At 48.8% G+C, this 24,971-nt stretch overlaps 2 protein-coding genes across 2 annotated transcripts; both read right to left on the bottom strand.

The window, feature by feature from the left end:
• Window positions 1-3,315: 3,315 nt before the first annotated feature.
• Window positions 3,316-6,801, bottom strand: LOC116966901 (DNA ligase 1-like). The gene is made up of 3 exons (XM_033013268.1): window positions 6,485-6,801; window positions 5,452-5,477; window positions 3,316-4,407 (listed from the first exon to the last, which is right to left on the bottom strand). Exons 1-3 carry the CDS (start codon window positions 6,733-6,735, stop codon window positions 3,704-3,706), a joined length of 981 nt encoding a protein of 326 aa, XP_032869159.1. The 5' UTR covers window positions 6,736-6,801; the 3' UTR covers window positions 3,316-3,703.
• A 733-nt stretch (window positions 6,802-7,534) lies between these two features.
• Window positions 7,535-12,355, bottom strand: fam71e1 (family with sequence similarity 71 member E1). Its single transcript, XM_033013118.1, has 4 exons — window positions 12,194-12,355; window positions 11,272-11,459; window positions 7,747-8,044; window positions 7,535-7,600 (listed from the first exon to the last, which is right to left on the bottom strand). Exons 1-4 carry the CDS (start codon window positions 12,353-12,355, stop codon window positions 7,535-7,537), a joined length of 714 nt encoding a protein of 237 aa, XP_032869009.1.
• Between the last annotated feature and the right edge of the window lie 12,616 nt (window positions 12,356-24,971).

Here is a 24,971-nt window from a genome sequence, read left to right as displayed (position 1 = left end):
CTTTTGTCTTTTCTGATCTTGTTTGCTCAGTAGGAGCAGATTCATTCTACGGATAGAGGATTTTGAGGATTATTCCTAATATATATATAGTACATATAAAATTATAAAACGACTGGACAAGCTAGATTCAGGACAAATTTTCCCAATGTTGGGCGAGTCCAGAACCAGAGGCCACAGTCTTAAAATAAAGGGGAGGTCATTTAAGACTGAGGTGAGAAAAAACTTTTTCACCCAGAGAGTTGTGAATTTATGGAATTTCCTGCCACAGAGGGCAGTGGAGGCCAAGTCACTGGATGGATTTAAGAGAGAGTTAGATAGAGCTCTAGGGGCTAGTGGAGTCAAGAGATATGGGGAAAAGGCAGGCACGGGTTATTGATTGGGGACGATCAGCCATGATCACAATGAATGGTGGTGCTGGCTCGAAGGGCTGAATGGCCTCCTCCTGCACCTATTTTCTATGTTTCTATATTACTCGTATTGATTTAACGACGGAGAAGGATGTTCAATCATCGTCAAACAAGCGTGATGTGTCCATGCTGACCAAGATGCCCTGTCTAAGCTAGTTCCATTTGCTTGCACTTGGCCCATGTCCCTCCAAACCTGTTCTATCCATGTACCTATTCAAATGTAATTTTAACTGCTGCATCTGTACCTGCTTCTACTTCCTCTGGCAGCTTGTTTCATATACCCATCGCCCTCTGTGTGAAAAGGTTGTCCTCCTTCCTCTCTCAACTTAAACTTATGCCTTCTGGTTCTTGCCTCCCATGCCCATGGAAAATACTTTGCATTCACCCTTTCTATTCCCCTCATGATCTTATACACCTCTATAAGATCACCCCGCAGCCTCCAGCGCTCCAAAGAAGGGAGTGGTGTGGCGGTAACGTTGCTGCCTTGCAGTGCCAGAGAACTGGGTTCGATCCCGACTATGGTCCCTGCCTGTACGGAGTTTATACCTTCTCACTGTGACCACACGGGTTTTCTCCCACACTCCAAAGATCTACGGGTTTGTAGGTTAATTGGTTTTAATGAATCGCAAAATTGTCCCCAGTGTGTAGGATAGTATTAGTGTATGGGGGGTCGCTGGTTGGCATGGACTCGGTGGGCCAAAGGGCCTTTTTCCACACTGTGTCTCTATAGTCTAAAGAATAAAGCCTGCCCAACCTCTCCTGATAGCTTCGGACCCGTGGCAATGCTGGTTCTCGGATCAATCCCATTTCCCTCCCTGTTACATTCCCAAAAGAAAGGAAGGGTTGCAGGGATAAGTGGTGGAAGCAGATGGATGGGGCTAACTGCATTGCTCTAGCTTGCAGTAGTGTGATGGGTCAACTTATTACTGGGAACCTTCCCCTGTAACCAATGAAGTATATTTCATCTGCTTCAGCTAAACAGCAAGCAGTTTTAATCGGAGGTGATTTGTGGATCGGATGAGTTTGTTTAGCACAATGTGTACATACCACAGTGGAATCCATGAAGCTGGCCAGGCAGCTGAAGCACGAAAGTCGTCTATTTCTTATGACCAGAAGATACTTGGCAGCAAGACAAACATGTCCATGGCTGCTGCTGAAGTAACAGGGATTATTCTTCAACTATCTCCCTTCTCCATCGAATCTTGAGGGGGGACTTGATAGGGGTCTTTAAAATTATGAGAGGGATAGACAGAGTTGACGTGGATAAGCTTTTCCCATTGAGAGTAGAGAAGGTTCAAACAAGAGGACATGATTTGAGAATTAAGGGACAGAAGTTTAGGGGTAACATGAGGGGGAACTTCTTTACTCAGAGAGTGGTAGCTGTGTGGAATGAGCTTCCAGTGGAAGTGGTGGAGGCAGGTTCGATTTTATCATTTAAAAATAAATTGGATAGGTATATGGACGGGAAAGGAATGGAGGGTTATGGTCTGAGTGCAGGTAGATGGGACTAGGTGAGAGTAAGTGTTTGACACGGACTAGAAGGGCCGAGGTGGCCTGTTTCCGTGCTGTAATTATTATATGGTTATCTTTAGCACAAATGTGCACTTAGTTCCACTATTTATAAGTCTTAGGAGCTGAATTAGGCATTCGGCCCATTGAGTCTACTCCGCCATTCAATCATGGCTCTCGACCCATTCTCCTGCCCTTTCCCCATAACCTTTGACACCCTAACTAATCACGAATCTGTCGATCTCCACCTTAAAAATCTGCAGATTTAAGAATCTGTGTATGGAAAGAGCTGCCAGAGGAGGTTGTTGAGGCAGGGACTATTGCAACATTTAAGAAACACTTAGACAAGTACATGTGTACGAAGGAACTGCAGATGCTGGGTTAAAGCAAAGATATAAGCTGGAGTAACTCGGCGGGACAGGCAGCATCTCTGGAGAGAAGGAATGGGTGATGTTTCGGGTCCAGACCATTCTTCACACACTTCGGGGGGGGGGAAGGAGAGAGATACTAGTACTAGTAGGATGAGGAACAGCTTCTACAACAACACTATCACATTGCTGAACTCGGAGTCCCGCCGATAGATTTCTCCAGTCTCTCCGTCCACATTGTTTGCTTATTCTGTATTTTTTATTTCTATATTGCACTATTACTACGGACTGACGCTAAACTGCATTTCGTTGTACCCATACTTGTATCTGTGCAATGACAATAAAGTTGAATTGAATAAGGAAGTGTGAAGGTGTGAAAACAGCAACGGGAATGGGGTGGGAAGATTGCAACCTTCACCTGGTCCGCCCTGTTTCGACAAATGCAATCAACCCGGCGTGCACAATCAAATAGAACAAGTTGTCCGACAACTTTAGGCTGTGCACGCCCTACGCAAGAAGAAGAAGAAGAAGCAAAGGGAATGGAGATCAAGCAACATGGTGAATAGATCATTGTAGGCTTCGAGAAGGTAACAATTACAAAGCAAGCAGATAAAATGCAGTCGGAGACAGTAAGACAGGTACATGGATAGGTTTAGAAGGATATGTGACAAATGGGATTAGTGTGGATGGAACATGTTGGTTGGTGTGGGCAAGTTGGGCTGAAGGGCCTTTCAACATAGTTAGGCTGATAATATGATGATTCAATGCTGCTTTTGTCTTGTGTACCAATACAGGGACATATTTTTTTTTGTGTGTACAATTCATTGCCTACTATGTTCTGTTGTGCTGAAGCAAAGCAAGAATTTCATTATCAGGGACACATGACAATAAACTCACTTGAACCTTGAACCTTGACGACTATCATACATTAGGCACAAACTAAGTATAGGAGTGTAAGGAGGTAGACTACACTGAGACTGCACCCGAGTCGTCATTGATGCAATCGCGAAGAGCAAGCAGTGAGATTGGTAAGATATTAAAAACTTTAATCTAAAGTTTTCAATCCAAATGCTTCCAAAACAAGGGTCACCACAAAACGATACCACCACAAGAGAGATAAATAACGATGTTGGAACAAGATGCACTGGGACTTAATTCAAGAGAGCTACTCCGAACACAATCAACACACACATGGTACTTAAGACAAAGGGACCCAAAGGATGCGTACACATTGACTGTGCCAGACTGGGATGTTTGGCTTCTAACCTTTGTCAAAACCAAAATAAATTGCAAGAAAGCACTTTATTCCCAGCTCATGGGATGCTTTAGATCAGTTTTTTTTGATAGGTTTAAACCCCTGCCTTCTCTGCTATGTTTCTGCATCAAATCCACCTTCCTTGTATCAATAGTTAAAAGATTTCAAACTGCTTTCACACTCTTCACTTCCCTCGCTGATCCATTCATATCTTTCTCTTTATCGATTTTGCTCTTCGACTTCTTCTCCTTCTCCTCCTTATCGCGTGGCCTCTTCTCTTTCTTCTCCTTGTCCTTCTTGTCTGCCACCACACTCTGCTTCCGCTCTTCCTGTTCTTGTTGCTTCTTCTCTTCCTTCTCCTTCATCTTCACCTCCTTCTCCCGCTGCTTCTCCTCCTTTTCCCGCTGCCTCGTCTCCTTGTCCTTGACTACTTGCCCCCCCTTGTCCTTCTCTTTCTGTGCCTTATCGTCCCTCTCCAGGCGCCTCTTCTCCAGCTTCTCCAGCTTCTCCTTCGACTGCCTCTCCTTTTCCTTCTGTTTTTCCCCTTTCTCCCTCTCCTTGTCCTCCTTGTCTTTCTGCTTCTTCTTTTCTCTCTCGCCTTTCTCCTCTTTGACCTTCGATTTATCCTTCATCCTGCTCTTGCTAGCATCTGATCTCTTCTTGTTGCCTTTCTCCTTCTCCTCCTTCCGCTCCTCTATCTCCTCCCCCTCGTCCTCGAATTCTAGAGTATGACGTGTCACTGATTTTGCCCGGCGTGGTTCTTCCTGTGGCAACTTCTCTTTGGAACCCTTCTCTACCACCTCACCCTTCTCCCCCTTCTCTCCCTTCTCCCCCTTCTCTCCCTTGAAGAAGTTGAAACCGATTGGCCCTGTGAAGAAACACAAAGAAATTTGCTCAAGTATCAGAAGATTTTCCAGACCTTCATTGGTGGCATAAAATGGTTCGCTGTCTTGTTTGATTTAGCTTAGAAATACAGCATGGAAGAAGGCCATTTTGCCCACCAATTCTAGGCCGACCATCGGGCACTCAAGTTCTATGCTATCCCACTTTCCCACCCACTCCTTACACACTAGGATGCATTTACAGCAGACAATTAAACTCCAAACCCGCATAACCTTCAGATGTGGGAGGAAACCGGCCCACCCAGAGGAAACCCACGAGGTCACGGGGAGAACGTGCAAACTCCACACAGTCAGTGTCTCTGGTGCTATGAGGCATCAGACCTGGCCTATGAAATTCCTCGTATATGTTGCAAAACATACACTTGGCGAATAAAGTCTGATTCTGTTTCTGAGCAACTCCACCAGTCTAGTGTTAATGGGTAAAACTGGTTTCAACACCATTATTAATCTAAATAGAGTAGCGGCACGGTGGCACAGCGGTAGAGCTGCTGCCACACAGTGTCAGAGATCCGGGTTCGATCCCGGCTACGGGTGCTGTCTGTACGGAGTTTACACGTTCTCCCCGTGACCTGCCTGGGTTTTCTCCGGGTGCTCCGGTTTCCTCCCGCACTCCAAAGACGTCCACGTTTGTAGATCTGCGAATTGTATATTATCTCTAGTGTGTAGGATGGTGCTGGTGTACGGAATAATCGCTGGTTCGAGTTGCTGCCTTACAGTGTCAGAGACCCGGGTTCGATCCCGACTACGGGTGCTGTCGTTGTGGAGTTTGCACGTTCTCCCCGTGACCTGCGTGGGTTTGCTCCGAGATCTTCGATTTCCTCCCACACTCCAAAGACACACAGGTATGCAGGTAAATTGGCTTGGTAAATGTAAAAATTGTCCCTAGTGTGTGTTGAGTTGCGGGGATCGCTGGTCGGCGCGGACCCGATGGGCCGAAGGGCCCGTTTCCGCGCTGTATCTCTAAACTAAACTAAACTGAACGTGATCTCAGTCTCAATCAAATGCCATACCTCGAGTCTTCTTCTTTGGCTGTGGCCTGTTGGGCGAAGATCATTTATTAAAAAATAAGCAAAAATAGATTTATTCAAGCATTTAGAATACTATTTAGAATGCTAAACAATTCAAAACAAAACCCACCACCATAGTACAAGAAAAATCAAATATTCTTAACTAACTAATTCCCCATCCTTATTAAGGATACACTCCACCCCCCCCCCCCCCCCCCCCCCCCCCCCCCCCGCGGTACTCATCGGTCCAGGAAATCCCCCCAGGGCCCCCGTGGACAGGGCGTAGTCCCTATCTAGTACCCCCCGGGAAAAGGGTCAGGCAGCCGGCTCGGGGCAGAGACCTCTTCCGCCAGGAGCCGTGACTCACGGATGGCCAGCTTGGCCAGGCCTAGGAGCAACCAAACCAGGACATCTTTGGCCCCAAACCCTCTCCCCTACGCACAGGGGGTGTGCAAAGGTCAATGGTGGTTGAGAGACAATAGGCAACAGGTGCAGGAGTTGGCCATTCGGCCCTTCGAGCCAGCACCGACCGCCATTCATTGTGATCACGGCTGATCATCCCCAATCAGTACCCCGTTCCTGCCTTCTCCCCCATATCCCCTGACTCCGCTATCTTTAAGAGCCCTATCTAGCTCTCTCTTGAAACTTGCATTGTGACATTGTGAACAAAGAATGATTGATATATTGTCTATTGCACAACGTTCTCCTTGCTTATGTCCTGTTTCATGCTCTACGTTCTACGCTGTAATCTCTACGATTTAGGCTCTGTCCTACGATCTCTACATTTCACACTCTGCTCTCCGCTCTACTCGACGTCGCTGCACGCGGAGGGGAGAGGAGGGAGTGGTTGTGGGGGAGGGGAGGTGGGGAGGGAGGCTAGGGGGTGGGGGAAGGGGGTGGTGGGGAGGGAGGGGAGGGGGGAGGGGATGAGGTGGAGGGGATGAGGTGGAGGGAGATGGGAGGGGAGAGGGGTGGGGAGGGGAGAGGGGTGGGGAGGGGAGAGGAGGGCTGGGTGGGGGGGGGGGGGGATACCCACGGATCGACGCGGGGCCAGGGCTCATGCTCCTGGGTGAAGTCGGGAATACTCTCGGTCTCGCCCTCACTCTCTCCCGCTTTGCTGGAAGCGCTCTTCTTGCTCCTCCGGCTCTGGGTCCTCTCGCTGCAGTCTTCCGGCTTGTCGGCCTTCTCCGTCCTGTCCCCCTTCTCGCCCGGCTTGGCCTTCTTGCTCTTGTCGCTCTTCTCACTCTTCTTGCTGCTTGCCCGGCTGGCCTCGTAGAACTCCCTCATGCCCTGGGGTCGGCGTTGCCCCGATATCACACGGGGCCGGGGACAGGGGGAGGAAGAGGGGGGAGAGGAAAGTTAGTCCACATGTTGTAGGAACCGCACCATCTTCAGGGACAACCCACTTCCCCATTACCGGAGATAGACACAAAAATGCTGGAGGGAGTTACTCAGCGGGACAGGCAGCATCTCCGGTGAGAAGGAATGGGTGACGTTTCGGGTCCAGACCCTTCTTCAGACGTCTCGACCCATTCTTTCTCTACAGAGGTGCTGCCTGTCTCACTGAGTTACTGACTCCAGCTTTTTATGTCTATCTTCGGTTTAAACCAGGATCTGCAGTTCCTTCCTGCACTTTCCTACAAACATCAGGTTCTCGAACCGTCCCGCAGAACCCTAATCCTACCTCGACACGGAACGTAACGGACCACCTTTGGGAGAGTCCAGGAGCAGAGGGCACAGCCTCAGAATTAAAGGATGTACCTTTAGGAAGGAGATGAGGAGGAATTTCTTTAGTCAGAGGGTGGTGAATCTGTGGAATTCTTTGCCACAGACGGCTGTGGAGGCCGAGAGTGGATATTTTTAAGGCAGAGATAGATAGATTCTTGATTAGTACGGGTGTCAGGGGTTATGGGGAGAAGGCAGGAGAATGGGGGTAGGAGGGAGAGATAGACCAGCCATGATTGAATGGTAGAGTAGACATGATGGGCCGAATGGCCTAATTCTACTCCTTACACTTATGACCTTATGACCTCTTGCACTAATGTGGACTTTTCTTCGAAGGTTCATGTGATACAACGAGAGGTCGCTAGTGGACGGAGCGACGGGAAGAGGAGGGGGAGGTGGACCGAGGAGTGGTCAAAGCAATGACCAACTGGAAGAAGCAGCAGAAAGTGAGAGGGGAGGGAGCCCCAGGGTGTCCAAGCATGTACTGCCAGTGGTGGTTCTACTCTCCCCAACCGCCCCTTCATCCCAATCTCCCCGTGTGGGCTGCCAAAGGGCAGAAGGACGTGGACCTACCGGCGACATCTCAGGGGGTTCCAGTTGCCACTCGGAGAGCTCAGTAGCCGAGGTCTCTGCGCTGGCCTGCTCCAGGATGCACTCGATCTCGGGCGTCACGGCATCGTATCCGTACACCTCCTCAGGGCTAGTGCGGAGCAAGTTCACCAGCTTCATCCAGCGCTCAAACACCTCGTTCTCGCACTCTGGGTGGATGTAGAGCTGGAGGTAGAAGGCCCGGCCATTGGCCAGCTTCAACCTCAGCCGCCGGTTGTAGACGTCGTGGATGGAGATGTTGACAAAGCTCAGGGGGAAGAGCCTGGCAGAGAAACCGGGGGGGGGGGGGGGGGGGGGGGGGGCGGTTAGTTCACAAACAACCTGTACTCAAAATTACTATTTCCATGCTATAATTGTTATATGGTTATATGGTTATAAAATGGACTTTCACTCAAGGCTGGAAGTATCATCAAAGACCCACACACCATCCTGGCCACTCACTCATCTCCCTGCTACCTTCAGGTAGAAGGTACAGGAGCCTGAAGACTGCAACATCCAGGTTCAGGAATAGCTACTTCCCCACAGCCATCAGGCCATTAAACCTGGCTCGGACAAAACTCTGAACATTTATAGCCCATTATCTGTTATTTGCACGTTATCAGTTTATTTATTCATGTGTGTATATATTTATATTATGGTATATGGACACACTGATCTGTTTTGTAGTCAATGCCTACTATGTTCTGTTGTGCTGAAGCAAAGCAAGAATTTCATTGTCCTATACAGGGGCACATGACAATAAACTCACTTGAACTTGAACTTGATGGCGCCCAGCCCAGTGCTCCATGACTCTATCAGGCAGTGCAACAAAGAATATACACAAGTGTGCAGAATATAGTGTTGCAGCTACGGAGAAAGTGCAGATTTTAAAAAAAAGTGCAAGTGCTGCAACAGGGTAGGTTGGAGGATCAGTGATATATCCCTAGCATAAGTGAGGTTTAAGAGTCTAATAACAGCAGGGAAATGTCAAAATGTCAAAAGGTCACCCATTCCCTCTCTCCAGAGTTGCTGCCTGTCCCGCTAGAGTTACACCAGCATTTTGTAAGCACTTTCCAGTCTGGCCACTTCTTAAAGCATGAAGTCCTGTAACAGTTCGTTGCTGCCACCAAGTGGTTGACTTGCACAACTGCAGCTGGCCGGAGTTAAGTCAGGGGAAAGACTAAACGCTCCAACCACTGCAAGGGTCAGCGTGGTGGGAGGGAGATGGGATGGAGCACCTGGTTGCGGGGGACACCATCCCAACAACCAACTCTCACTCAACACCAACAAGACCACGAATGGATTCATTGATTAGTGCGGGTGTCAGGGGTTGTGGGGGGAGAGAAGGCAGGAGAATTGGGTTGAGAGGGAGAGATAGATCGGCCCTGATTGAATGGCGGATTGTAGTTGATGGGCCGAATGGCCTAATACTGTTCTAACCTTGTGACCTTTGATAGGGGACAGGTAGATAACCTGATCCTGTACTGGGGACAGACACATGGAACTGCAGATGCTGGAGTGGTCAGCAAACTGGACATGTGGGCTGGAGGCCAGTGAGTAGTGGTGTGCCTGAGGGTCAACTTGATGGGCTGAATGGCCTAATTCTGCTCCTATCACTTCAATGATTGTTGGCATCAGGGGAGGTGGATGACCAAGGGGGCAGTTGTCACTGTGGGGTGGGCAGTGGAGAGAGTTCACAGCCTCAAGTTCCTGGGGTTAACAATTCGGATAACTGTCCTGGGCACATTGATGGAGGTATGACAGCACTCTAATGTCCACGAAGTTTACGGAGATTCGGCTCGTCACCGAATGCTCTAACAAACCTCTACAGCGGTAGAGTCGCTGCCTCACAGCGCCGGAGACCCGGGTTCGATCCCGACTACGGGTGCTGTCTGTACGGAGTTTGCACCTTCTCCCCGTGACCTGTGTGGGTTTTCTCCGGGTGCTCCGGTTTCCTACCGCACTCCAAAGGCGTGCAGGTTTGTAGGTTGATTTGCTTCTGTGAATTATTCCTAGTGTGTACTAGGAACGTGTCACACGCACACGGCACTTGCACACCTCGCACGCCACACATCACACGCACATGTCACATGCACGTCACACACACGTCACACCTCGCACATGTCACACCTCATGTGCATGTCACATCACACACACATGGTACATCACACACACACATGTCACATCACACGCACACGCCACATCGCACACACACGCCACATCGCACACACATGTCACATGCACGTCACACCTCGCACATGTCAGACCTCACACCTCATGTGCACGTCACATGCACATCACGCACACGTGTCACACACACACACACACCACACGCACACATCATGTTTCTGCAGGTATCTGTGTCCATGTGCCTGTGATGGTCATTGTAGCTGTACCTCACCATGCTTGTGCACGTATCATTACGTTTGGTGTAACCTGGCCTGGCCTGGTCTAACCTGGTCTAACCTGGTCTAACCTGACCTGATCTGACCTGACCTGGCCTTCCCTGACCTGGTCTAACCTGACCTGGTCTAACCTGGTCTAACCTGGCCTGGCCTGGTCTAACCTGACCTAACCTGACCTGGTCTAACCTGGCCTGGCCTGGTCTAACCTGGTCTAACCTGACCTGACCTGGCCTTCCCTGGCCTGGCCTGGTCTAACCTGACCTGACCTAACCTGGCCTGACCTGGTCTAACCTGGCCTAACCTGGCCTGGCTTGGTCTAACCTGACCTGGTCTAACCTGACCTGACCTGGTCTAACCTGGCCTGACATGGTCTAACCTGACCTGGTCTAACCTGACCTGACCTGGTCTAACCTGACCTGACATGGTCTAACCGGGCCTGGCCTGACCTGACCTAGTCTAACCTGACCTGACATGGTCTAACCGGGCCTGGCCTGACCTGACCTAGTCTAACCTGGCCTGACATGGTCTAACCTGGTCTAACCTTACCTGGTCTAACCTGGCCTGGTCTAACCTGACCTGACATGGTCTAACCTGGCCTGGCCTGGCCTGACCTGGTCTAACCTGGCCTGGCCTGGTCTAACCTGACCTGGTCTAACCTGACCTGGTCTAACCTGACCTAGCCTGACCTGACCTAGTCTAACCTGACCTGACATTGTCTAACCTGGCCTGGCCTGACCTGGTCTAACCTGGCCTAACCTGGCCTGGCTTGGTCTAACCTGACCTGGTCTAACCTGACCTGACCTGGTCTAACCTGGCCTGACATGGTCTAACCTGACCTGGTCTAACCTGACCTGACCTAGTCTAACCTGACCTGACATGGTCTAACCGGGCCTGGCCTGACCTGACCTAGTCTAACCTGACCTGACATGGTCTAACCGGGCCTGGCCTGACCTGACCTAGTCTAACCTGGCCTGACATGGTCTAACCTGGTCTAACCTTACCTGGTCTAACCTGGCCTGGTCTAACCTGACCTGACATGGTCTAACCTGGCCTGGCCTGGCCTGACCTGGCCGTGCCTCGGTGGCCTTGCGTGCCGTCTCCTCACCTGGTGAGCTCCATGGGACATCGGTCAGTCGACACCTTGCAGCTACACGTAATCTCCGAGAAGGAGTCCAATGGGCGGGCAAGCAGCATGACGTTGGGGAGGGAGAAGTTTGGGCTTGTGGATGTCACCCCCATTGTCACCACAGTCACCTGGTTATGAATGCTCAGCACCTCCCCCTTCTTTGTCACCTGCCGGAGATAGAGAACAGTCAACACCAATAGTAAACTCAACAACCCCAAACCCCCAAACACAACAATCTCTGTCACATATGGCAGTGGAGGCCAATTCACTGGATTTTTTCCAAGAGAGAGTTCGATTTAGCTCTTAGGGCTAACAGAAGAATCTGAAGGATGAGAGGGCATCCTATAGAAACATATAAAACTCCTAAGGGGATTGGACCAGACTAGATGCAGGGAAATTTTTCCCATGTTGGGGGAGTCTAGAACCAGGGGTCACACAGTTTAAGAATAAGGAGTAAACCATTTAGAACGGAGATGAGGAAACACTTTTTCTCACAGAGAGTGGTGAGTCTGTGGAATTCTCTGCCTCAGAGGGCGGTGGAGGCCGGTTCTCTGGATGCTTTCAAGAGAGAGCTAGATAGGGCTCTTAAAGATAGCGGAGTCGGGGGATATGGGGAGAAGGCAGGAACGGGGTACTGATTGGGGATGATTAGCCATGATCACATTGAATGGCGGTGCTGGCTCGAAGGGCCGAATGGCCTACTCCTGCACCTATTGTCTATTGTCTATTCATTTTCGAACATGTAAGATTAAATAGTTATTCAATGTGTCGTGTACAGATTTATTGTTCATTTAATATTATTGTATTGTTATTTTGCTTTGTTTTAAAACTTTTTTTTTGCATTACATGTCCGGAATAAAATATATACTGATACTAATGTAGTAATTAGCGCCTCGTTTACCTGTATGAAATCGCTCTCGAAGATGGGTGCGTACTTGAAGGGGTCGTATTCGCCGTAGAAGAGGTGCTGCTGGAGGGCACCAGGAGTTGGGGCTTCCGTACAAATCTTCTGCTTGGCCAGAGGGCCGCAGAGCACAGTGGGATCTGAATCCAGCGAGACCATTCTGACTCCTGAGCCCCAGAGATACACAGTGAGTACACGCAGAGAGGCAACATCTCCCCACACACACATCAACGCGTAGTAGCATACAGTGGCGGACAAAGCCGTGAATTACTCGGCAGCCCAGGCAGCAGCTGGCAGTGAAGACCAACACTACACCCAACTTCCACAGGCCGCGAGCACACTGGCAGGTTGCAACTCGAACGGGCCAGGAGTGAAGGAGAACACAGAGAATAGAAACATAGAAAATAGGTGCAGGAGTAGAGGCCATTCGGCCCTTCGAGCCTGCACCGCCATTCGATATGATCATGGCTGATCATCCAACTCAGTATCCCATCACTGCCTTATCTCCATACCCCCCTGATCCCTTTAGCCACAAGGGCCACATCTATACATGTACGTCCCTCTTAAATATAGCCAACGAACAGTGGCCTCAACTACCTTCTGGGACAGAGAATTCCACAGATTCACCACTCTCTGTGTAAGAAATGATTCTCTGTGTAAAAAATGAATGGTGGTTAACACAAGTTGCCTAATTCACCACCATTTTTCACTCGTGGACATTTTCCATCAGGCTAGAAAAAACGCCCCGACCTACTTGATGCCACGAGTGCATACGACTCGCATCATGGCCTGCTACGACCAACCTATGATCTCGTGACAACCATGCTGCGAGTATGAGTCAAGGGCAAACTCGGCAGAGGTCGTGAATTAAGCAATTTGGTATTTCACGACCTCTGCCGAGTTTGCCCTTGACTCATACTCACAGCATGGTCATCACGAGATCGTAGGAAGTCCGTAGCTAGGTCGTAGGAGGTCGTAGGTAGGTCCTAGGCAGGCCGTGATGCTAGTCGTAGGTACTCGTGGCATCAAGTAGGTTGGGGCGTTTTCCTAGCCTGATGGAAAATGTCCACGAGTAAAAAAGGTGGGGAATTAGGTCATGAAAGTGGGACAGGCCCTGGAGGTGGCGAGGCAGGTCGAGACTGTCGAAGGATCTCAACCCGAAATGTCACAGATTCCTTTTCCCCAGAGATGCAGCCTGACCCGCTGAGTTACTCCAGCATTTTGTGTCTATCTTCGGTGTAAACCAATGTTTGCAGTTCCTTCTCACACACAGAGAGTGGTGGACACTGCCCGGTCCATCACAGTACTGGTACTGACCTCCCCACCATCGAAGGGATCTACAGGAGTTGCTGCCTCAAACAGGCAGCCAGCATCGTCAGAGACCCACACCACCCTGGCCACGCTCTCATCTCGCTGCTACCATGGGAAAGAAGGTACAGGAGCCTGAAAACCGTGACCTCCAGGTTCAGGAACAGCTTCTTCCCAACAACCTGAAGAAGAGTTTCGGCCCGAAACGTTGCCTATTTCCTTCACTCCATAGATGCTGCTGCACCCGCTGAGTTTCTCCAGCAGTTTTATGTATCTTCCCAACAACCATCAGGCTCTTAAACACTGCACAACAATCACCCCAGCGACTGTGATCCTCTGTTGTCTGTGTCTTTGGTTGCTCTAAAGAGTTTAGTTTTGCCTCTATCAATGCTATGTCGTATTATGGTTATTAATTACATTTATTATTGATCATTACAAAATGTATCTGTTATCATGTTGATGGGCCCGTTCAGCTACAGCAAGTAAGAATGTCATTGTTCTAAACTCATAGAGCCATCCAGCACTGAAATAGGCCTTTCATCCCAACTTGCCCAAGCTGACCAACATGTCCCATCTACACCAGTCTCACCTGCCCGCATTTGGCCCATATCCCTCTAAACCTTTCCTATACATGTACGTCCAAATGACTTTTAAAGGTTGTTATAGCACCTGTCTCAACTACCTCATCTGGCAGCTTGTTCCATACATTCACCACCCACTGTGTAACAAAGTTGACCCTCAGGTTCCTATTAAATCTTTCCCCAGCCCCAACCCCTGAGGCATACCACTAGTCACTGGCCTCCAGTCCAAAGCTCCATGGCTTTGCCCTCATCAACCTTCCTGGTTATTTATTTTTAAACAATCAATCAGATAGCTCATTAGTTTAAGAAGGAACTGCAGATGCTGGAAAAATCGAAGGTAGACAAAAATGCTGGAGAAACTCAGTGGGTGAGGCAGCATCTATGTGGAGCGAAGGAATAGGCGACGTTTCGGGTCGAGACCCTTCTTCAGACTGATGGCTAATTAGCTACAATATAATCCTGATCTTCCAACCTACCTCATTGCAGATACTGAACTTTTATTCTGGAACTACAGCGCTGCAATTCTGTAACATTATATTATGTACTCTGGTAATTTTTTTCTTTGCACTATCTAGGTGTGATACTGGGGTACAGCTGTGGAGTTGCTCCAGTACTCTGTGTCCTTTTGCCCCGCTATAAACTTAGCTTTTACATAGAAACATAGAAACATAGACAATAGGTGCAGTAGTAGAGGCCATTCGGCCCTTCGAGCCTGCACCGCCATTCAATGTGATCATGGCTGATCATCCAACTCAGTATCCTGTACCTGCCTTCTCTCCATACCCTCTCCATCCCTTTAGCCACAAGGGCCACATCTAACTCCCTCTTAAATATAGCAAATGAACTGTGGCCTCAACTACCTTCTGTGGCAGAGAATTCCACAGATTCACCACTCTCTGTATGAAAAATGTTTTCCTCATCTCGGTCCTAAAATACTTCCCCCTTATCCTTAAACTGTGACCCCTTGTTCTGGACTTCCCCAACATCGGGAACAATCTTCCTGCATCTAGCCTGTCCAACCCCTTAAGAATTTTGTACGTTTCTATAAGATCCCCCCCTCAATCTTCTAAATTCTAGCGAGTACAAACCGAGTCTATCCAGTCTTTCTTCATGTGAAAGTCCTGACATCCCAGGAATCAGTCTGGTGAACCTTCTCTGTACTCCCTCTATGGCAAGAATGTCTTTCCTCAGATTAGGAGAACAAAACTGTACGCAATACTCCAGGTGTGGTCTAACCAAGACCCTGTACAACTGCAGTAGAACCTCCCTGCTCCTATACTCAAATCCTTTTACAGTCTCCTGTCAATAATAAACCGATACCATCAAACATGGAACATTCTTAAAGCAATTTAAAATAAGCACAGGCACCCCCAGAATCCTAACTCTAACCCCCCAGGATTCTAAGATAGACAGAAAATGCTGCAGTAACTCAGCGGGTCAGGCAGCATCTGTGGAGAACGTGGATAGGTGACGTTTCACAGAGTGCTGGAGTAACTCAGCGGGTCAGGCAGCATCTGTGGAGAACATGGATAGGTGACGTTTCACAGAGTGCTGGAGTAACTCAGCGGGTCAGGCAGCATCTGTGGGGGAAAGGAACAGGTGACGTTTCTGGTCGAGACCCTTTTTCAGACCTAACCATGTTCTCCAGAGATGGAAATGCTCCATAGACGTTGAGTTACTCCAGCACTTTGTGTCTTTGGTATAAACCAGCATCTGCAGTTCCTCGTAACATTACTATCCATGTTCTCCGGAGATGCTGCATGACCCCCCCCGGCTGAGTTACTCCAGCACTTTGTGTCTTTCTTTGGTACAAAGCAGCATCTGCAGTTCCTTCCTTCCTACACTCCTGGACTTTGTCCACATATGGCCCGGGACTTACAGTCTTAGTGGAAGCGGCGCATGGAGCGTGAGACTGCGCCAGTCAGCAGCCCTGGGATAGGCATCCACAGCGGCGAGGGGCCGAACGGACTCGAACCAGCGGGGAATCCCCCACAGTGACGTAAGTCCAAGAGCCTTCTCGTCATCTGGTTGTGACGTCACTCGGGGCTCCCCTTTTTTTCTGATACAACCTGAACGTTCTCTCTCGTCAGCTCCCTGCAAAAAAATGTTTCTCTCCCCCCCTCCCTCTCACCGGAGCACAACTCAGACCCCCCGCCCCCCCACCCTCCCATCACCCACTCATTATTGTGTAATTTTACTAATTATCACTTAAACGTGTTAAAAATATCACCGCGTCGCCGGCCAGCGCCCATTCAACACCGACCTGTCCCGTCTCATTAATCTGCCACGCTCTCTTATCTCCGCATGTGTGCTCAATAAAGAATTGCTTCTTTTTTTTAAGTTCCCTATTTTTTTTCAATATCTAGTGCAGAATGTTTCAATAACACGCTGAAGCAGATTTAATGCTATGCTAATCAGCAGGCGATGATGTCACCAATGGCAGTCACAAAGTAAATGTTATATGTGGGTTTTCTGTTTGCAAATCCTCTTGCGATAGGCAGCCCATATGAAACACATATGCCCCCATCCATGTGCCCCCCTCCTGGGCGGTTAAAATCCCGCCAGGGCTTCCCTGACCAGCGTCAGTCACCCCATTGGAAACTGAACACCAACTGAAGGTCGCCTCCAGATGTGGAAGAACAGACTGGCCACTGTCCCTATTTCCACCAAGATGGCCACACTCCAGCAGCAGGGCGCTGACCACCAGGTGTCGATGTACACTGGCCAAACTGGAGATGTCGCAAACCGACTGCGAACCGGGGCCAGGCGGGCAAGGGTACAACAACCTCCAGTTTAAATTCCATTTGGAATATTTTTGGAGGACCAGGAAACCAAGAACTTGTGACTGTGGCACACAGACCCAGACAATGTAACACCTACTGCAATGCCCATTGCTGGATAATCCATGTACTACTGCAGACCTTGCACCTAATGCCCCTGTCCCACTTATGCCCCTGTCCCACTTAGGAAACCTGAACGGAAACCTCTGGTGACTTTGCGCCCCACCCAAGGTTTCCGTGCGGTTCCCGGAGGTTTTTGTCAGTCTCCCTAATGGTCGAAAGTGGTTTCCGCTGCTTCTATGTTCCGGCGATTATTTCAAAAAATTCAAAACCGGCCGCGACTAAAAATAGGTTGTCGTTTTAAAAATCGGTACTTGTTTAGTCGAAGCCGGTTGCGATGCCAGTTGAAAGTGGTTGCCGGAGGTTGCAGGTAGTGGAAGGTTTTGACCTCCGGGAACCGCACGGAAACCTTGGGTGGGGCGCAAAGTCTCCAGAGGTTTCCGTTCAGGTTTCCTAAGTGGGACAGGGGCATTACACTCCAGCAGCACAATGATGTGTACAGCAGTGGCGAGCCACTATGTAGCATAAGGACACAGAAGAAGAAGAAGAAGAAGAAGAAGAAGAAGAAGAAGAAGAAGAATGGACAAATGGTGTATTGCCCACGCCCCATCTTGCCTTGAAGCATCAGCCCTGCTAACCCAGCTATGGCCTTCAGCTGAACAGCTGGTTGCAGCAGTCCAAGGAACTGGAGTTGCAGGAATCTTGAGCGAAACGCGTTGGAACTCAGCAGGTCAGGCAGCATCTGTGGGAGGGTATGGACAGGCGATATTTTGGGTCTTCCCCCTTCCCCCCACAGATGCTGCCTAGCCCATCGAGTTACTCCAGCACTTTGAGTTTTGGTCAAATAACGAGTTGGGGAGGGTTTAGGAGGCAAGAATGTTTTATTGTGTCCCAGATGGAAGAATGAGATTCTTACTTGCAGCAGCACAACACAATATGTAAACCATGTACTCTGTAAAACCGATTAACCAACGGAAAACAAAATCAGTGTATATATATATATATATATATATATATGGGTACTTCAGTAAATACAACACTCAGTAGTGAAACTGAAGGTCGCCAAACATCCAGTTTAGTTTCTGTTTTTTAATATAATATTCCCATTGTTTCATATCCTGTATTCTGAGGAATATAGACCACTTAATATAGACTATACACCTGGTCAAAATAATGAGATGAAGCAAAACTTAGTACATCTGTTGTAGAGAATCCATCTGTCAATGTGTCAATTGTGGACTTTGGCAGGAGTAGGATGGGGACCCACAGCCCCGTTTATATCAATGGGTCGATGGTTGAGAGGGTCAAGAGCTTCAAATTCCTGGGCGTGCACATCTCTGAAGATCTTTCCTGATACGAGAACACTGATGCAATTATCAAGAAAGCTCATCAGCGCCTCTACTTCCTGAGAAGATTACGGAGAGTCGGTTTGTCAAGGAAGACTCTCTCTAACTTCTACAGTTGCACAGTAGAGAGCATGCTGACCGGTTGCATCGTGGCTTGGTTCGGCAATTTGAGCGCCCTGGAGAGGAAGAGACTACAAAAAGTAGTAAACACTGCCCAGTCCATCATCGGCTCTGACCTTCCTTCCATCGAGGGGATTTATCGCAGTCGCTGCCTCAAAAAGGCTGGCAGTATCATCAAAGACCCACACCATCCTGGCCTCACACTCATCTCCCTGCTACCTTCAGGTAGAAGGTACAGGAGCCTGAAGACTGCAACATCCAGGTTCAGGAACAGCTACTTCCCCACAGCCATCAGGCTATTAAACCTGGCTCGGCCAAAACTCTGAACATTAATAGCCCATTATCTATTATTTGCACTTTATCAGTTTATTTATTCATGTGTGTATATATTCTAATATATTCTATATATGCCTAATCTGAGAAAAATACATTCTTGCCATAGAGGGAGTACAGAGAAGGTTCACCAGACTGATTTCTGGGATGTCAGGACTTTCATATGAAGAAAGACTGGATAGACTCGGTTTGTACTCGCTAGAATTTAAAAGATTGAGGGGGGATCTTATAGAAACTTACAAAATTCTTAAGGGGTTGGACAGGCTAGATGCAGGAAGATTGTTCCCGATGTTGGGGAAGTCCAGAACAAGGGGTCACACAGTTTAAGGATAAGGGGGAAATCTTTTAGGACCGAGATGAGAAAAACATTTTTCACACAGAGAGTGGTGAATCTGTGGAATTCTCTGCCACAGAAGGTAGTTGAGGCCACACAGTTCATTGGCTATATTTAAGAGGGAGTTAGATGTGGCCCTTGTGGCTAAAGGGATCAGGGGGTATGGAGAGAAGGCAGGTACAGGATACTGAGTTGGATGATCAGCCATGATCATATTGAATGGCGGTGCAGGCTCGAAGGGCCGAATGGCATACTCCTGCACCTATTGTCTATTGTCTATTGAGAGTTCCATTCCTCACCAGCAGAGTGCAGCGTTGACCAACACATTATCAGGTGAAATAGTCGTGACGTAGGCAGCAGACTAGAATCTAATGGAGATTTCTAATTGATTTATCTGCATAGTAACGGATATACTGGAGTGAATTAGAGGCTGGAATCTAATCGAGGGATTCTGACAGTTTACATATAGAATAAAGATGCCCCAAGCAAGCTATCTCCAGATGCTGATGAAGTAACATCTGGATTCTAATTGATCAGCTATGGGAGGGTTACATCTGAACAAGTTTGACTCACTCCGTTACCAGAAATATATGTGCAGGCTTTGGAATTACTAAGCCAATGGCTTTGCAGGGAGCATATAGTGGATGCAGCCCAGACCATCACTCAAGGCCAACCTCTCCCTTCCATCGAAGAAAGACCCCCGACCTAAAACGTCACCCATTCCTTCTCTCCAGTGATGCTGCCTGTCCTGCTGAGTTACTCCAGCATTTTGTGTCTATCCTCCCTTCCATCGACTCCATCTACACCTCACGCTGCCTCGGCAAGGCCAGCAGCATCATCAAGGACCAGTCTCACCCCCGGCCACTCCCTCTTCTCCCCTCTCCCATCGGGCAAGAGGTACAGAAGAGTGAAAACAAACGCACACACACATCCAGATTCAGGGACAGTTTCTTCCCGGCTGTTATCAGGCAACTGAACCATCCTACCACAACCAGAGAGCGGTCCTGAACTACTATCTACCTCATTGGTGACCCTCGGACTATCCTTGATCAGACTTTACCTTGCACTAAACGTTATTCCCTTATCCTGTATCTGTACACTGTGGACGGCTCAATTGTAATCATGTATTGTCTTTCTGCTGACTGGTTAGCGCGCAACAAAAGCTTTTCACTGTACCTCGGTTCCTGGGTTCCTGGGATGGCAGGACTTTCATATGAAGAAAGACTGGATAGACTCGGCTTGTACTCGCTAGAATTTAGAAGATTGAGGGGGGATCTTATAGAAACTTACAAAATTCTTAAGGGGTTGGACAGGCTAGATGCAGGAAGATTATTCCCGATGTTGGGGAAGTCCAGAACAAGGGGTCACAGTCTAAGGATAAGGGGGAAGTCTTTTAGGACCGAGATGAGAATTTTTTTTTTCACACAGAGAGTGGTGAATCTCTGGAACTCTCTGCCACAGAAGGTAGTTGAGGCCACACAGTTCATTGGCTATATTTAACAGGGAGTTAGATGTGGCACTTGTGGCTAAAGGGATCAGGGGGTATGGAGAGAAGGCAGGTACAGGATACTGAGTTGGATGATCAGCCATGATCATATTGAATGGCGGTGCAGGCTCGAAGGGCCGAATGGCCTCTACTCCTGCACCTATTTTCTATGTTTCTATGTTTCTATGACTCAATCTGGGAAAATATTTGCTTAAACAAGTTTGGGGATTCCCTGCCGTGGAGCTGGAGCAGCAGAGACTGAGTACTGAAACCTCTTAGAAAGGGAACCCTGACTCACTCTGTGACTCATGTCTCAGTATTGTTAGGCTGAGGGAAGGCAGGCTGCTGGATTATGGAGATGTATATGAGCGTGTGTTGTGTATGAGCGTGTGTTGTGTGTGAGAGAGAGACAGAGAGACAGGGAGAGGGGAAGCCTTCCCTTGGCGTGAGTCACAGCCCTAGGCCTCAAGTCTCATCGGAGAGAGACAACTGCCAGACATAAGGGCACAGGAGCAAGGCAGTGGCAGCACTGGAGGTGGGGGGGAGGACATTCTTGCTATTGAGGGAGTGCAGCGTAGGTTTACAAGGTTAATTCCCGGGATGGCGGGACTGTCATATGGAGCATGCCCTCAGAGAATGGAGCAACTGGGCTTGTACACTCTGGAGTTTAGAAGGATGAGAGGGTATCTCGTTGAAACATATAAGATTATTAAGGGTTTGGACACGCTGGAGGCAGGAAACATGTTCCCAATGTTGGGGGAGTCCAGAACCAGGGGCCACAGTTTAAGAATAAGGGGTAAGCCATTTAGAACGGAGACAAGGAAACACTTTTTCTCACAGAGAGTTGTGAGTCTGTGGAATTCTCTGCATTAGAGGCCGGTTCTCTGGATGCTTTCAAGAGAGAGCTAGATAGGGCTCTTAAAGATAGCGGAGTCAGGGGATGTGGAGAGAAGGCAGGAACGGGGTACTGATTGGGGATGATCAGCCATAATCACATTGAATGGCGGTGCTGGCTCGAAGGGCCGAATGGCCTACTCCTGCACCTATTGTCTATTGTCTATTGCCTATTGACCCGAAACGTCACCCATTCCGTCTCCCCAGAGATGCTGCCTGTCCCGCTGAGTTACTCCAGCACTTTGTGTCTATCTTCGCCACAGGAGGTATCGCTCAGGCCGACTGATCTGGCAAAGGCATCGCCGAAGAAGTCCGTGTGCTTGGAATTATTTGTTAGAACAATATGTTACGGAGTCGGCTGCGTTAGATTTGATCGTGAGTAATGAGGAAGGATTAATAAGAGATCTTGTTGTCCTTCCAGGAGGCTGCGATCGCAAGAAGGTAAAAATCCGTGCAGTTTGAAGACATAGAAACATAGACAATAGGTGCAGGAGTAGAGGCCATTCGGCCCTTCGAGCCTGCACCGCCATTCAATATGATCATGGCTGATCATCCAACTCAGTATCCTGTACCTGCCTTCTCTCCATACCCCCTGATTCCTTTAGCCACAAGGGCCACATCTAGCTCCCTCTTAAATATAGCCAATGAACTGTGGCCTCAACTACCTTCTGTGGCAGAGAATTCCACAGATTCACCACTCTCTGTGAGAAAAATGTTTTTCTCATCTCGGTCCTAAAAGACTTCCCCCTTATCCATAAACTGTGTGACCCCTTGTTCTGGACTTCCCCAACATCGGGAACAATCTTCCTGCATCTAGCCTGTCCAACCCCTTAAGAATTTTGTAAGTTTCTATAAGATCCCCCCTCAATCTTCTAAATTCCAGCGAGTACAAGCCGAGTCTATCCCATCTTTCTTCATATGAAAGTCCTGACATCCCAGGAATCAGTCTGGTGAACCTTCTCTGTACTCCCTCTATGGCAAGAATGTCTTTCCTCAGATTAGGAGACCAAAACTGTACGCAATACTCCAGGTGTGGTCTCACCAAGACCCTGTACAACTGCAGTAGAACCTCCCTGCTCCTATACTCAAATCCTTTTGCTATGAATGCTAACATACCATTCGCTTTCTTCACTACCTGCTGCACCTCAAAGGGCCAGAACCACTGTCTTCAACTTAGGTAAGAGCAGCTATAATGAAGGATGGTTCTCCAAGGTGGACTAGACAAAATAAGTTGAGACGCAGGTTAGTTAGTAAATGAACAGAAAATTCAAAAGGCTTCGGAGCCTTCAACAGGAATTTAGACTTTTTATTTAACTTTAGAATTGTGAGATAGAGCTCGAAAACAGGGCCTTCGGCCCATCGAGTCCGTGCCGACCAGCGATCACCCCGTACACTAGCACTATCCCACACACTAGGGACAATTTACAATTTTTACCGAAGCCAATTAACCTACAAACCTGCACGTCTTTGGAGTGTGGAAGGAAACCGGAGAAAACCCACGCGCTCGCCGGGAGAGCGTGCAAACTCTGCGCAGACAGCACCGGTAGTCAGGATCGAACCCGGGTCTCCGGCGCTGTGAGGCAGCAGCTCTACCCGCTGCTCCATTCGAAAGTGAGGCAACTTGTATTGACTGGCTGAAAGAGACAGGCTGGAAACAGGCCCTTCGGCCCAGCGAGTCTATGCTATCCCACTTTCTCACCCACTCCCTGTACTTTAGGAGGCAATTTTATAGAGGGCCAATTGACCCACAAACCTGTAGATATTTGTAACCGGAACACCCAGAGAAAACCCACGCGGTCACAGGGAGAACGTGCAAACTCCGTACAGACAGCACCAGTGGTCAGGATCGAACCCGGGTCTCTGGCGCTGTGAGGCAGCAGCTCTACCTGCTGCGCCACCGTGCCGCACTTAAGATGGTTGGTTGAAGATAATTGAATGGGTTGAAGTTGTTCTTGAAGCTGGAGGCCATGGTTCTCTTGGTGGGGGCTTGGAAGAGTTAACTGGGTAACCCCCAGGGTGCGGTAGGAATGTGTGGGAAGGAACTGCAGATGCTGGTTCACACTGAAGATAGACACAAAGTGCTGGAGCAACTCAGCGGCTCAGGCAGCATCTCTGGAGAGAAGGAACGGGCGACGTTTCAGATCGAGACCCTTCTTCAGAATGAGAGTCATGGGGATACATAGATAAGGAAGTGTAAGGCGTTAAAACAGGGCAAAGGGAATGGAGTTCAAGGGAATTGTAGAATAGATTGTTGTGAGCTGGGAGCAGGGAACAGCAAAACTATCAGAGATAGAATGTAGTCGGTGACAGTGAAACTGGTGGGAGAACTGGGAAGGGGAAGGGATGGAGTAGTGTGTTTGTGTGGAGTTAGAAACATAGACAATAGGTGCAGGAGTAGACCATTTGGCCCTTCGAGCCAGCACCGCCATTCAATGTGATCATGGCTGATCATCCACAATCAGTACCCCGTTCCTGCCTTCTCCCCATATCCCTTGATTCCATAAGAGCTAAATCTAACTCTCTCTTGAAAACATCCAGTGAATTGGCCTCCACTGCCTTCTGTGGCAGAGAATTCCACAGATTCACAACTCTCTGGGTGAAAAAGTCTTTCCTCATCTCAGTCCTAAATGGCCGACCCCTAATCGGGAACATTTTCCCTGCATCTAGCCTGTCCAATCCCTTAAAAATTGAAGAATTGAAGTCTGAAGAAGGGTTTTGGCCAAAAGCATAGAAACATAGAAAATAGGTGCAGGAGTAGACCATTCGGCCCTTCGAGCCTGCACCGCCATTCAATATGATCATGGCTGATCATCCAACTCAGTATCCTGTACCTGCCTTCTCTCCATACCCCCTGATCCCTTTAGCCACAAGGGCCACATCTAACTCCCTCTTAAATATAGCCAATGAACTGTGGCCTCAACTACCTTCTGTGGCAGAGAATGTTGCCTATTTCCTTCGCTCCATAGATGCTGCTGCACCCGCTGAGTTTCTCCAGCACTTTTGTCTACCTTAAGAATTTCATATGTTTCTATAAGATCCCCCCTCAACCTTCTAAATACCAGTGGATATAAGCCCAGTGGACCTATTCTTTCATTTTATATGTCAGTCCCGCCATCCCGGGAAGGACCTGGTGAACCTACGCTGCACTCCCTCAATAGCAAGAATGTCCTTCCTCACATATTCCCTGCATCTCACCTGTCCCACCCCTGCAGGATTTTAGTTGTGTGTTCTGTTTGCCCGCCTTGCTGGCTGCCTCTCTGTCAGCTGTGTGCTCCAGCGGGCCAGATTACGCACGATCCTTCTGTTCATCAGTCTCTGCACGACCAGCGCTGCTGCTATTTTTGGCTGTGCAGGGTTGCTGACTTTAAAACACGAACCAGCTCTATTTTTAAACCATCTCGAAAACATCACAGGCAGACAGATCTGGGAAGGCTCCCGCGTTAACCCTTGATGCGCTGGCTTCAAGGGATCGAGTTGGCCGGCTCGCTGCTCCACCCCCACTACCACCCCCCCCCCCCCCCACCATCGCACCC

The sequence above is a fragment of the Amblyraja radiata genome, chromosome 38 (genome assembly GCF_010909765.2).
Source record: "Amblyraja radiata isolate CabotCenter1 chromosome 38, sAmbRad1.1.pri, whole genome shotgun sequence".
Taxonomy (NCBI): domain Eukaryota; kingdom Metazoa; phylum Chordata; class Chondrichthyes; order Rajiformes; family Rajidae; genus Amblyraja; species Amblyraja radiata.
The sequence above is the reverse complement of the archived record's forward strand: the minus strand, read 5'-3'. Positions and strand labels throughout refer to the sequence as shown.

Bases quoted from the DNA above. Each gene is read 5' to 3' on its own strand.
- fam71e1 (XM_033013118.1), bottom strand. From the start codon at position 12,355: ATGGTCTCGCTGGATTCAGATCCCACTGTGCTCTGCGGCCCTCTGGCC. The intron at 8,045-11,271 runs GTGAGGAGACGG...TTTCTCTGCCAG, and splicing joins TGTCCCATGGAGCTCACCAG to GCTCTTCCCCCTGAGCTTTG. The intron at 7,601-7,746 runs GTAGGTCCACGT...TGCTTCTTCCAG, and splicing joins AACCCCCTGAGATGTCGCCG to TTGGTCATTGCTTTGACCAC.
- LOC116966901 (XM_033013268.1), bottom strand. From the start codon at position 6,735: ATGAGGGAGTTCTACGAGGCCAGCCGGGCAAGCAGCAAGAAGAGTGAG. The intron at 5,478-6,484 runs GTGGGTATCCCC...TTCGCCCAACAG, and splicing joins CCCTGGCCCCGCGTCGATCC to GCCACAGCCAAAGAAGAAGA. The intron at 4,408-5,451 runs GTATGGCATTTG...GTTTCTTCACAG, and splicing joins GCCAAAGAAGAAGACTCGAG to GGCCAATCGGTTTCAACTTC.